This window comes from Curcuma longa, chromosome 21, assembly GCF_044706935.1.
Source record: "Curcuma longa cultivar G26 ecotype Majalengka, Jawa Barat chromosome 21, ITB_CL_G26_1.1, whole genome shotgun sequence".
NCBI classification, from domain to species: Eukaryota; Viridiplantae; Streptophyta; class Magnoliopsida; order Zingiberales; family Zingiberaceae; genus Curcuma; species Curcuma longa.
In genome coordinates, this window is record NC_133881.1 from 12445337 (window position 1) to 12458995 (window position 13659).

At 38.1% G+C, this 13659-nt stretch overlaps 2 protein-coding genes across 3 annotated transcripts in view; one reads left to right on the forward strand and one right to left on the reverse strand.

Moving 5' to 3' along the window:
- LOC141814682 (phototropin-1A-like) overlaps window positions 1-7524 on the forward strand; it is a 31070-nt gene extending 23546 nt beyond the window's left edge. Inside the window, exons 21-25 of one of the 2 annotated variants that reach the window (XM_074702622.1) lie at window positions 3932-3983; window positions 4113-4225; window positions 5201-5341; window positions 6878-6984; window positions 7086-7524. In XM_074702622.1, coding sequence (XP_074558723.1) covers window positions 3932-3983; window positions 4113-4225; window positions 5201-5341; window positions 6878-6976 — 405 coding nt within the window. In that variant the 3' untranslated portion in view covers window positions 6977-6984; window positions 7086-7524. The remainder of the gene's footprint in view (window positions 1-3931; window positions 3984-4112; window positions 4226-5200; window positions 5342-6877; window positions 6985-7085) is intronic. The other variant, XM_074702623.1, reaches the window with a different exon arrangement.
- A 1469-nt stretch (window positions 7525-8993) lies between these two features.
- On the reverse strand, window positions 8994-12393 carry LOC141814932 (EIN3-binding F-box protein 1-like). The gene is made up of 2 exons (XM_074702893.1): window positions 12153-12393; window positions 8994-11681 (listed from the first exon to the last, which is right to left on the reverse strand). The coding sequence occupies exons 1-2, from the start codon at window positions 12175-12177 to the stop codon at window positions 9745-9747; spliced, it is 1962 nt and encodes a 653-aa protein (XP_074558994.1). The 5' UTR covers window positions 12178-12393; the 3' UTR covers window positions 8994-9744.
- Window positions 12394-13659: the final 1266 nt, after the last annotated feature.

The following is a 13659-nucleotide window of genomic DNA, read 5'->3' on the forward strand; positions in this document are numbered from 1 at the left end:
TTTTGTATTAATTCTTCAGATGCCACATTTTCACTACTTCCTGAATCAATCATGAATTTATATACTTCCCATTAACTGTGCATGTTGACTGAAAGATGTTGGTTCGCACCCATTCGTCATCCACCCCCTTTGGTGCAAGATAAGATAGTTGTACCACCACTAATAGATCTATATCACCACTCACATACTCCTCTTCCCCTACGTTATCATCTTTTTCATTCTCATCATGAACATCCTCGTTCGTGCCTATAGTTTCTTCATGTGTGCCCATCATCAACGAAGGCCTCTTGCCAACCTTCTTGCAATCATGTAGTCAGTGTCCTGATTCACCATAGCCGTAACATCTCACATTGCTTTCGGATTATTAGTTGGTAACCAGTGGGGTAATTGTGGTTAAACTATTTCCTGCACCACTACTATTATTGCCAGTTGATCCATTGCCCTCTCTGGTATGCCTAAGAAACAAAGATGGGGTTGAATAGGTCAAGAGAGTCTTGAATATTTTGTCGCAAAATCCCTAATGTATCGGATATCCATCTGATCTTCGGAATTTGACATATTATTTCTAGCAAGTGATAAAACTCAAATGTATATTCATCTACAATCCTCGAACCTTGACGCAATTCTTGTAATTTTTGGTACATGAGACAGACATAATCGTGAGGAAGGAACATAGCTCACATATGTTTTTGTAGCTTGACCCTAGTAGTAATTTTGGCCTTAACCATCCTCGAATGTTGAAGTTTATTCTGTTGTCACCATACACTGACACACCCCCCTAATTGCGCCCTACGATCTTCTAGAACCTCCTTGAAATCTAATATATCATCCACATTAGCAATCCAATCTAGAGACTCCTCGGGTTGTAGGTTGTCGTGGAATTCAGGGATCTCAATGCAAATCCCAATCTCCCATCATCGATTGTCATCATGCCTATGGTTAATTGGTAGTGTTGGTCTCCGGGTCTCCGTCTAGGTCGATTCGCTGTGCCCAAAGGTCTTCTTCTAACTCAAGGCCCTCCACCACATATTGTGGACTTAGATCCCCATTGAGATTTTGAAATCGCTCCTCCAGTACCGCAATTTGATTACGTCCGTAAACTTCTTCCAGTGGTGTCACTCGTTGATCTCTTCTAGGTGCCATATTGTAGGAAGTGTAGCCGGCTCTGATACCAACTGATGTAGTGGAAGTGGGTAGTAACAAAAGATTAATTTGTTGATTCACATAGAATAACTACGAAAATCTTGAAAATAGAACACTCAGAATAATATTATTAATCTTCCATCGTCCCCTTAATAAAAAACTACGCTCGTATTTATATAACGAGCTACAATAAGTGAATTTAGAAATATTTCCCAAAATGGAAAGTACATATTTAAAGAATAAAAATATCATGTCATGCCTAAGAAATAAGGAAATCAAATTTCGATTTTTGCTGATTTATTGGCAAAATAAAATTCAACTAAAAATTGGGTGGGGGGGGGGGGGGGGGGGGGGGGGGAATGCAAATTTAAAGGTTGAATGAAGGAATTTGCCCTGAAATCCACCAATTTGGATATTTTTGCCTTATTTGCCCTTGGGGTGATCCCAATGTGTCAAAAAGGCATCTTGCACTGCATCAATTGCCCATGTATTAGTTCTATGTGCTCAACAGTCTCTATTATGTTTTCACATATAATAACTACTGCGCTCCTGTTGTGCCCCATAGTCCAGAGGGCAGATCCAATTAAAATGGTCTTAAAATTTGGAATGAATTGATCATAATACAAAATTTTCTCCTTTCTCCACTTTTGTTTCTTTATGTACCAGTAATAATGATTAAAGTTGCTACCTGTAGTGAGCTTTATTGGTGTTTCAAGACTTACTGAGCTGTTCCATCATAATTTTGAGTTCTCTTGTTTTAGAGAAAGCACTAGAAGTATTGCTGAGTTGTTCTAGCAATGATCCTTTCTGCCCTTTTTCATGTACTAGGAAAATGCTATGGTATCTATTTTTCTTAATTGGATCTGAGTCAACTAGCTAGAATCACATTCATCCCATCAATTCTAACTTTCTACACAAGATTTAAAAGAATTCAGTAAATGTAAAACATAACATAAAAGGCATTAAAATTTTAAATTCTGGAGTCTATTTCATTTTGTTTAGTATTCATGATTTCAATGTATTTTGTGCAACATGATATGTAATTTAGTTTATGTTCAAGTCTAGGTTAGACAACAAGCCAGAAGTTCTGACTATTCGATGTTGATTATTTGGATCCTATTCTAGCATTGAACATTATAACTAATATTGTACAAATGTTTTCAATTATTTTAATATGTCAAATAGAGTTTTTCTAGGCTTCCACACATTCAATTTGAGTCAACTCAACTTGTCTAATTATATAATGTATTAGCCTTCTTTGAAAATGTTCAGGCTTTTTAAGTTTATTTTGTTATTTTATCATCTATTGAAGCTATACTTGATTGCTCTAGAATAGTGTTTTTTCCCCATTTTTAGTGGCTTTACGCATCCATCTTAGCGTTCTCTTGTTTGGTATATTAAAAGTGTTTTACTAATTGCCGACTAGTTCGACATAAAGTATGGTTAGTCAGATTTCATCTTCTTTGAACTACAAATCATAAATTCAGTTCTATACTACTTGAATCCTTTAGTTTATAGAGTTTCTTCTACATATCAATCTCTGAGTTGATTTTATTTACACTCGTCTTATCAGTTGCTGGCTCCGATATTGTCTGCATAAACCATGTTTAAGTTTATGTTAGAGCGAAATTAAATTTGATTATCTGATTAAGGAAAAATATTTAAATTTAATAATTAGAATTAAAATTACATAATCAATTAAGATTAGAACAAAATTACGTGGATATTTTGTTGGATGTGGTCCCAAGGGTGCACGATCATATGGGGTAACCACACTCTAAGATCAAACTGGGTCAATGGATGAGGACTAGCTAACATTCATGTTTTACTACTGTATATACCATCTCTCTCACCCTCAACTTGGTCTCTTCATGGAGACATGAAGTGACCATTAGCAGTAGTGAAATTCTGTGGATGTTGCAACTTGGTGATCCAACGTTTCACACAATTATGAGGATGATAATAAATCCATTTTAATTAAAATGCATTAAGGCATTTGTTTATATAGCATATGAAAATAAGTTCAATTAACTACATCACATGCATATAAATTTGAGTATTCTTATGCACATCTAATCAAAAGAATACAAGCCGGCGCTTCCTTCTTATTCTGATTTAGCTGCATGCTTTGTCAGCACATAAAGATGGCTAATTGCTTTGGAAGTGATAAGTGTATTATTAAACATCATTGCTGACTGCACTTTATGAAGTTTAATTTTATGCAATGTGGTTCCTTCCAATTTCCAAGGGATAATTACAGTTCACTGGCATGTGATTCAACCCAATTTTTACTTTCTTGACCTACGATTCAAGAAGTAACACCTGCAACCAAAGTCACCTTTGGCTTGTGTTTGTTTCGCTGGCATGTGATTCAACCCATTTTTCATATCCTTGACTTATGGTTGAAGTAAGACTTGCAACCAAAGTCACCTTGGCTTGTGTCTATTTATGGATACTGACCTAGTTTTAGATCCAACATGGACATGGGTGTTTGGAAGTGCTGAATTCTGACCGTCAACCAAGCAGCACTCAACAAATTGTTAAAAATTATACTAAGGTGAGAAAACAAAAATGACTATAGGACTAGGAATGGGCATTTAGATGCAAGCACCTGAAGAGCAGAAACTACTTTCCACATTAAATTTATCTAAATTTCATGTAACTGTAAACTAAAAGATAGATGTTTAACTTGGTTTAGCTAAGTGACTGTCATTCTCTGCTTTTTTTTTTGTGAAGTTAATATTTCTGTACTATCACTGTTCGTAATATCTATGATCTTCTTTTGCAGGAGATCATTACTGCAGCAGGCCACACTAGTGCAGTTGATTGGTGGGCACTTGGTAGGTGGTGCATTGTGTGGCAATACATTATCCAGCTTTTACTATGATTTCTGCAACTGCATATGTCGTTGCAATCAATTGCAGTAGTTTTACTCATACTGATTTTATCCCCTAAAATTGCTCGAATAGGCATTCTTCTTTATGAGATGTTATATGGTTATACGCCATTTCGAGGAAAGACTAGGCAGAAGACATTTGCTAACGTTCTTCACAAGGACCTTAGATTTCCTGGAAGTATCTCAGTGAGTTCATCAATTGAAGTATTTATATCAGATTACAAAATTGGCAAAATTGTTTTTTTTGTGGCACTATATACTTAGTTACTTTCTGTGAAAAATCTGAACATTTGCAAGTTAAAACAAATGATCTCGTAGACATTCTAGAATCTAGGTGATCTTTTGTTCTCTTCAGACTGTTCCCAAGCTCATTTATTCTCATACAGGTAAATTTTATTGTCACCAATGAAAGTTGTAGAGTTCTAAAGTTCCAAAAATTAAGTGCGCAAGTGCTTCATCAATAACAATTAGAGAAGAATGATATAAGCACATGATAAAGTTCCAAAAATTAAGTGAGCAAGTGCTTCATCAATAACAATTAGAGAAGAATGATATAAGCACATCATAAAGTTACAACAATTTGACTCTCTGTGATGTTTATCTCAAAAGCACAGAGGGTACCAACTTATACATATGTTTGTTAATACAAGGATTCATAACAAGAGGATAAGAGGGGCTTATTAATGATTCAAACTCAACATGTGTGAAGATGTGATTTCAATAATTGTCTACTCTGAAAGCTTAGCCTGTAAGGTGAAAGGTGCAAATGCAATCATCATTTCATGGTTTACGACTTACTCCAAAATTTTGATTTTTGCAACTTTTCTTGCCATAGAAATTAATAAGAATCTTCAGTCCTATCGTAGGAAATGATAGTTAATGTAACATGAAGTTGTTTTCACTTTCAACATCTTGGAATCAACTATTGAGACCAGATCCTAGTTCCTGGAATATGATACTAAATGCTAGGTGTACGGTGATTGATTGGGTATTACAAAGAAAAACTTTAGCAATCCATTTATTGATTATGATTATTTATGTATTGCATGCATCCTCTTCTTGGATGTGCACTGTTGAGATCTATTCAGAATTTCTGTTATGAATTTAGTTGGATTTATTCTACTTTACATGGTTGCTATGTGTTTTTTTTTTTTTGAATAGGTAAGTCTTCCTGCAAAACAGTTGATATATCGGTTGTTGCATAGAGATCCTAGAAACAGATTAGGCTCATGCCATGGAGCTAATGAAGTTAAGCAACATCCGTTTTTCAGTGGCATCAATTGGGCTCTTGTGCGTTGCATGGTAGGATTACTTTGCTCAAATATATGCCATGATGTCTGTTACAAGCCGAGTATTTTTACTTGTTTAAGCTTACTTTGTTTATGTTATATGTTTTCAGTATGAATTTAAAGATTAACCCTTCAACTTATAATAGGAAAACAATACAAGCTTAGTTGCAACTATAAAGGAACAACAACAAACAAATTTGCTAAGGTTGCACTGCTAAATCATCTTGTTGTCAGACATTATTATTTAAAAAATTCTAAAAAGATTTATACAAGGTTCCTGTCCACAAGATGATCCATCCCTGTGCAAACAAGTGCCTGAATGTGAGTTCTCTCATGTGAACATTTTCCTTTCACTTTGGTCCTTGATTTGTCAGAGGAAAGTCACCTGACTTGTTTCTAGTTACCTTTCTACTTCTCTGACATTGCTTCAGAGCTTATCTGTAGAATTCCAGTTGCTTCTATTGTTGACTAGTCTAGCTCAGCTTTGTTTTCCCATATGCTTGAACTTGGACCAATGGCTTTCTTTTTCTCAAGATTTGGTCTGCAAATTAGCCATCTTCAACTTATCATATCATCCCTTTACGTATTCTCCCTCTCTTTAAATCTTGGTTCCCATGACACACTAAAAAAATTGCCAAGTGATGAAATAGGCTGTTTTCAGCCATTTTGTTGCCTAGGCTGTTTTCTTACCTAGTCTCTTTCAGGCTTTTTTTTTCAGGACGTTTTTTCCTTCCTCTAATTATGTTAAAGAGGATCTTAATCTGCAATATTTTTTATTGTTGTCCTTCTACAAGTTGGACAGTTCTGATGGGCAAGGGTTCTGATGTGGTTGGTCTTCAAAATGAGATGGGTAGTAAATAGCTGGACTTTTGGATCATATGGGCTCCCCATCATTCTCTCCCCTACTAACCGTTGGCAAACATATTAACTACTTTAGTATCCCCCATCACTCTCTAATACATCTTCGATGGTTAGAAGAATGGAGTCATTTTTTTTTTCTCGCTTAAGAGGAACTAGATTGTTTGCAAAAGCATTCAAAAGTTAGAATAGCTGGTTAGGTTTTCACTGATCTGGACATTTTCATAAACACTGATGGGGCATAAGAGACATAGCGTAACTAAAGGAGCTTAATAAAGTGTTTGAGCAATTGAGGATTGACAAAATGGTGTCAATTAATAAAAGTTACAATGAAGGGTTACAGAATAAAAGAAAGGACATGATACAAACTCTTTAACTTTGCAGCCAACACCAAAAGCCTGCAAAAAATCTTATCCAATCAAAACATCTAACTTAAATATTTGATACAACCAATTAAATAGTAGTTTGTGAACAAAATTGCTTTTCATGGACATTGAGTACAACAAATCATGTTGGGATCTTTCTCCAACTAAGAAAAGGTTAACCAATAACCTTATTGATCCTCATTGTTACTGGAAGTTCTGTGTGAAAAGTAGAATGTGATTTTCTTTCTTGGTAATCAAGAAGTTAACTTGCATGTTTGATTGTTTTGGGGATTTTTCATCTTAATAAGTGATTCACCTTTGTTTAGAACCCTCCCAAGCTGGCTACTCCTCTATTTGATACTAAAATGGCAGAGGACCCTAACATGGCATATACAGACCTAGATAATCTTCAAACGGTGTTTTGAACGAAGAGGTATTTACTTATATTCACAAGCATGTTATGTATAAGCCTGCCTCTAGATTCATGTATTTAATATACCATTGAATTGAAAGCACTAATTCTTTTCCACGCAGTAGTGTTTGGTCTTGCATTGTGATGGCATCGAGTGTTGGCTTCGTCTCTGTTGGCTTATATCTAGAAAGCTCCATGATTTCAGCTAAGGTAGTTCTTCTCAACGAACATATCTGAGATGGAACTTCCATGCTACTTGCTTTTCAGAGTTTGATTTGCTGCTACAACTAGGATGATTATCAGCAAGATCGGAAAGATATTCTGTAATTGTTCCTTCTGGTCGAACAATTTCACTTTCCCCCCTTAATTCCTTGTGTGTTCTTTGTTAAATAATTACGTGGATTTAATTTTAGAATAAGTTTTATTCTCAACGAGGCATTGTTTTTATTATTAGACTAAGCAACTGATGCTTATCTGATTGAAGTAGGATTATAATGCGTCAATGAGATTGCAATTAGTTATAGCCAGACTATTTAACAGATTATAGCAGTCTTAGTTCATCATGTGGCAAAAGGTCACACATTGATCTTAGGTGTCTTATACGGTTGGTTTCATAATTATCTATAAAGAGGTAAATCAGGAAGTTGAAATTGATTTTCATATGGGAGGGTAATTACTTGGCTTTGTCAGGTATCATGGTTACAAACCTATCACATGGTTACAAATTCAGTTATGTTCGAGGGCTCTTTAATAATTCACAAGCAAGATCCAAAATTCTTAATGATGCTAAAACTTTCAATCCTAAAATCAGCATCTACGCGAGGCAATGGAAGCTCTGTTTTAACATGGAGAAATGCCAGAGGAAGAACTAGAAATAACACTGGAAAAAAGAAAGGTGGTTATCAGGTTGTTGCTTGAAAAGTGCTGTTGGACTGTTATTTATTTATTAATAATTCAGATATTCGATTTATATGATTGAATTAATTTTAGTGATGATCGATAAATTCTGACAGATAATCTAATATCATAACTTTTCCACTTTTCAAAAAAATGATAATGTAGCCACATGATTGATCCCACATCATAACTTTTCCACTCTTCAAATATAATGAGTAATGATAAATAATATGAAAAATTATAGTATGAATGTAGCATGACACACTCAATGTAAGTGGATCTCATTGACATACAGTGGGACCCACATTTATGCATTAAGTGTGTCATGTTATATTTATGCTATAATTTTCATGCTATCTATCATTATTCATAATATTCTCTAAATATATAATATACTCTGAATGAAATTTAAATCCTTATTACATAGTCCACCCCACTTTTGACCTCGGGGGTGCCATTGGACTTTTAATACAGCCTGTGAGCAGCGCAGATACAATTGACTACTAAATGGGCAGAGATCAAATTAGATGCTTCTTGCTGATTCGATGAAACTACCAGTTGCTCCTCAAAGTGATGATAAGAGAAATATCACGCCAAAACCTACTTATTTTTTAAATTTATTTGATAGATGAAATATAAAATCAAACCGTCCATCTCAAAATTAATCGATATAAATTAAATATCTGATATAAAAAATACTACCTGACGGCTATAAAATGATAATGAATAGCACCAAAAGACACAAGGTACACGTTAGTCCATCTTTTGAGTCCGAGAGCAATATTAAATTTCAGTACCAGCGTGTACGTTTTGCTCAAGGCAAAACAAAACAAAAGAAACGACCAAATAAAGGTAAAGTAAAACCAGCACAACAATAATAGCAGACGAGAGTTCACATAAGATAGCGACACTAGCAAGCCAAAATGTAGTGAACAAAAACATTGTAGATGCAAGCGGAAAGCAAAGCTGAATTAAAATTTATCAAAGAGCAGATGGGTATAATCCTAATGAACCAATAAATCAAAGACGAAATGAAGATGATGTGTCATAGAGGATTAGGAAGATACGCTGTATCTTCCACCAACCACACTGGAGGCAAACAACAATACTAGCACCAGCAAATGAGAGCATCATAGTAAAATATCAGTTTGTTTTATCATAGAGAAGGTTGCACACGTTACAGTCTATGATCAGCCTGGAAAAATAGGATTTGACGAAAAAACAACCAAACATGGTTGTCATGGCCATGCTTCAATAGCATGCGGCCATAGCCAAATACCGTGAATCTCAGGCATCAAACAAACTGTGCAAAAGCAACCAAACCAGACCGACACTACAGAGGACAGACCCGAATTACAGAGCTGACATTGTGCACACACAGCAAACAACAAAGGACTCAACACACCTGAAACTCAGCACGAGTTCGACCTGCAGACTTTAACAACATGATAACTTGGCTAAAACACCAGAGAAGCAAACTATCAAGCTTCCTTGGTAAGACGAACCAGGATCACAGTTGAAACACCTAAGACCATGACATAACTAGGCTCGGAAGTAGAAAACTACAACCCAAACCAGGATTGAATATGGTAATTCCATAACCGAGGCCAAAAATTGAGAAAAGCAAGCCATTGGATTGGATGACTGCTTGCCGCCTCAAAACAGTGTTCCTTTCCAAGAACAACTGTAAAAATGAACTAAGCCATAGGTCCATGGAAATTGACCAAAAGGTGGAAGGCCAAGTCCAGAGGACATGAACCAAAAAACAAACTGAATGATACTTCTGTCTTTCCACACTTTTCTGGTGATGAAGGTCATGAAAGAAGCCCGATGACTAGACTCCAAAGAAACTCCCTTGCACCATTTGTTTAGTGTTCTCTACTTCTAGGAAATGATATCGCACCACCATAGTTTTTGCTCAAGCACTGCAACTGCATCACTGCTGATCATGCGGCACTGCTGAAGATTCAGGCCCACTACTGACTGCCCCATATTTGCCAAGAATGGCAAACATTTTGTGGTGATTGAACAGCTTGCAAGAGAGAGAACACGCAAGCTAAGCTGCTTTGCAGATGCAAGGACTGCCACACCATAGTTACCTATTGAGCAACCTGATAAATCCAGATCATCAAGCACTGAGCAACAGTTTGCAATGGCCATGAGGCTCCTATTGGTGATCTTTGCGCAACCATCAAGATTAAGCATCTTCAGAGTACTTCCATGTGCCTTTGCTAATATGGTGATCAATACATCAGAAACATTAACACAACCTCTTAAATTTACCTCCACAAAACCCACTTTAGAATTCTCGATTAGTGGAATAAGCAAAGCATCAGTAACTCCAGCTTGACCACCCAAGTCTATTTTGTGTAACTGGGGGCAGATCTTCCCCACCATTTGTAGGCTAGCACTTGTTACATCTGGACAGTCCTGAATTATCAAAGACTCAAGTGACATGCATGATGGCAGTTGGGCAGGGGCATAAGGTAAATCTTTGATGCCCAAGCATCTCATTAGGGCCAGTGAGTTCAACTTTGGACAATTGAAAAGAACACTGAGGACACCCAAAAAAGTTACACGGTTACAGTTCTCAAGGTGCAAATTTTCAAGTGCCCTAGCTTTTTCAGCAAAAGCTCTCAAGCCAGCATCAGATAGGTAGCAAGATTTGCGAACAAAAAGCTGCTTCAATAACGGGGAACCTTTTGCAACAGCTTGCAAGCCTATATCAGTAAGCCCACTACAACAGGTGATACTGATGGATCTCAACTTCTGCAACCCACAAGTATTACCCATAACCCAAAATCCCTTCTCCCCCACTTTCTTCAGACTAGCCAGAGACAGATCTATTAGATTCTTCCCATATTGGCCAATAACTGCAAGGGATAAGTCAGAAATGTTCAAAGCTTGAAGTTTTATCCTTTCCAAAGAAGAAGAGGGAGAAGAGACCAAGCTTGCAATTCCTTGGTCGCCAACTTCTGGGCAGTCTTTAATAGTAACGTATTTCAATTTTGAACAGCAACGGCCAACAACCTGGAGAGCTTTATTACTTATGTTTGAGGATGCCTCGATAGTGAGAGTCATCAAGTTGGGGCACTTCAGAGCAACAGCTATCAAGCCGTTGTCTGAGATCTGAGGACAGTGGCAAAGATCTAATTTTTCCAACAATGGGCATTCATTTGCAATCTCTTCCAGACCAGCATCAGTGACCAACGGTACATTCCACATAGATAAGACCCGAAGTGAAGGGCAAGCATGAGCAATTGCAGAAAGCCCAACATCAGAGACCTTAGTTGAGTCATTTCCTTGGATGAAAAGTTTGCCCAGTCCACCACGGCTACAAGTTCCTAGTGCAATAGCAGAGAGTCTAATATCAGTAGCTTCCTCTGCTTCCAAGCGCCTAGTAAGAAAGCCATTGTTCTGAATTTCCTGGTCATTTACAGACGGATGCTCGTTCAGATCTGGCAAGGGCTTGTTCACAGATTGGAGGTTAGGCTTCATCCTACCGATAAGTTGAGAAGAACAGATGCTGCTCAGTAACATGAGCCAACGTTTAGAGACACAAGCAGAGTTGCTTCTTTCTTTATCTCCTGGCAACCGTCTGAGGATCTCAAAGAGGCACTCGTCAGGCAAAGTGTCAATTGAGCAAGGTTGCTGTTTTCCCTCTGAAGCTTTCTCTCCAGCTCTGAGGATGAGCGGAGCAGTTACTCGGGACCTCTTGAGAGGAGGGCAGTAAACATCAACTGTACGAGCGAGAGACACAAGAAGGCCCGCATCAACAAGATTGGAGAAGAAAGGGCCACCAGGATAGATATCATCACTGCCTGCAGAGACAACGAAGACAAAAGGATATAGTCAGTCCAAGAAGCTGAGCGTATTTATGCAATTAAACCTCTAAAATGAAAAGCTGAATTCCAAACAAGCAACCATCCTCAACATAGCACTAAAAACAGACAAGATGCTACTGTCGGAATTGGCGAAATACAAGAACCTATGTTCAATATCCTTATAGGCGTAGCACAAAAATCTACTCCCCGAAATAGCAACAAAAAAAGCATCCAGAAGCAAAACCAATCAAAGATCGGTAACCATGAGCTGAGATGCTGAAGTCAAACAAATCTTGAAGGCAAACAACACAGTATCGACAGATCTGCAGCATCACCTCGATTTTAGCAAATTTTATAGCACAAAAGGGGCGAACCATCGAAAGCCCTACAGATCCAGCCCCAAATCCGCCAATTTCTCCCACAACACGGAAAGACAAGCAAATATTACAAGGATGGAAGAGGGATCACCTCCTCGTTTGACAAGAGCTGCCATGAGTGCGGACTAGGAGGAAGCAACCCCGAGGAGCCAAATCCGAGCACCAGCAGCGAAAGCAGCGGCAAAATCCCGAGAGAAAGGCCGCCGGCGAACGAGAAGCATGAGGAGAAACAACCCTAACAGATCGAGCAACCCAAAAGGGCAAAAAAATAGAAGCGAGACGAAGAAGCGGAGAGGAAAGAGGATACGGATTTGGGGAAAGCGGGGCGCTGTGCACACCTCACAAAATGCAATAAGAAAGTGGGGGAAGGAAAGATCTGAGGGGGGAATCCGAAGGAGGTTCGGGGGAATGAACGTGGACGGACCAAGTGGGCCAGCCATGACCCAGATGGCTTCTAATTACGCGTTTCGGTCAATTTTTTTTTAAAAATATATCCCATCGCATCAGCGGGCAGGGCAGTCTCCGTGGTTAGGTGACAACCTGGTCGGGTAATAGTGAATATCAGACCGTCTCCAGCATGGGTACCATTGGGAGTATCCTGGGTCAGTTGGCGGCCCGGCAGACCATGCCCAGCACAGTTGGGGCTGCATCAGCCCCGCAGGGGAGTCTAATATTATTATAACAAGTATTAATAATTGTTGTAATATAAAAAATAATTTAAGTATAATTATATCAATTACTAAGCATAATTTACATAGTTGTAAAAATTTTGATTCTTATAATTTTTGTCCAATTATTATAGTTATGTATTATAATTGCTATAATATAATATTGATTAAAGATAAATTATCTGTATTTATAATTACTATAACATAATATTGATTAATGTCTAAGGGTATCTAGAGTTACTCTCGAGCATTTAGTTTCACTTCCCAACTTGTCAATCTTCTTTCTCGAGCACTCATGACTCGTTAGTCTCTTTTTCTGAGCACTTTGTTGGGTTGCAATGGTGCAAACATAGTCCCACATCTAAAGTACATGGAAAAGATAATGGGGTTAAAAGGATGGAAAGTATCTCCATTGGTATGAGATTTTTTGGAGAGAGTCCAAGAACAAAGTCATGAGGGCTTAGGCCCAAAGTGGACAATATCATACCATTGTGGAAATATTTTGATTCCATCGATACTAACAAGTGGTATCAGAGCGAGACCGCTCTTCACCGGACTAACCGCCGGATGAGCCATGATCCAGATCTAACCATGTGGTTTGAACCTTAAACAAAGGAAGTGGGTGCTCCCGTGTCTGAATCAAGAGGACCAGATACCAGATGAGAAGTCCTAGTAGGTCGGGTGGACCAAGGGGTAAAAAGTCCTAGTTGCGACTAGGTGGGAAGTCCTAGTAGGTTGGGTGGACCGAGGGGCAAAAAGTTCTAGCTGCGGAAAGTCCTAGCTGCGGCTAGGTGGGAAGTCCTAGTAGGTCGAGTGGACCGAGGAGCAAAAAGTCCTGGTGGGTCGAGGATTTAGACATCAAAAACGACGTTGAGGGGGGCCTGTGGTCCTTTGTTTGAGGGGGGATTGTTGGGTTGCAAGGGTGCAAAC

What these genes read in the sequence shown, in the direction of transcription:
- LOC141814932 (XM_074702893.1), bottom strand. Translation starts at nt 12,177, where the DNA reads ATGGCAGCTCTTGTCAAACGAGGAG. An exon ending in AGCTCTTGTCAAACGAGGAG is followed by an intron (nt 11,682 to 12,152) that starts GTGATCCCTCTT and finishes TTGTCTCTGCAG; the next exon opens with GCAGTGATGATATCTATCCT.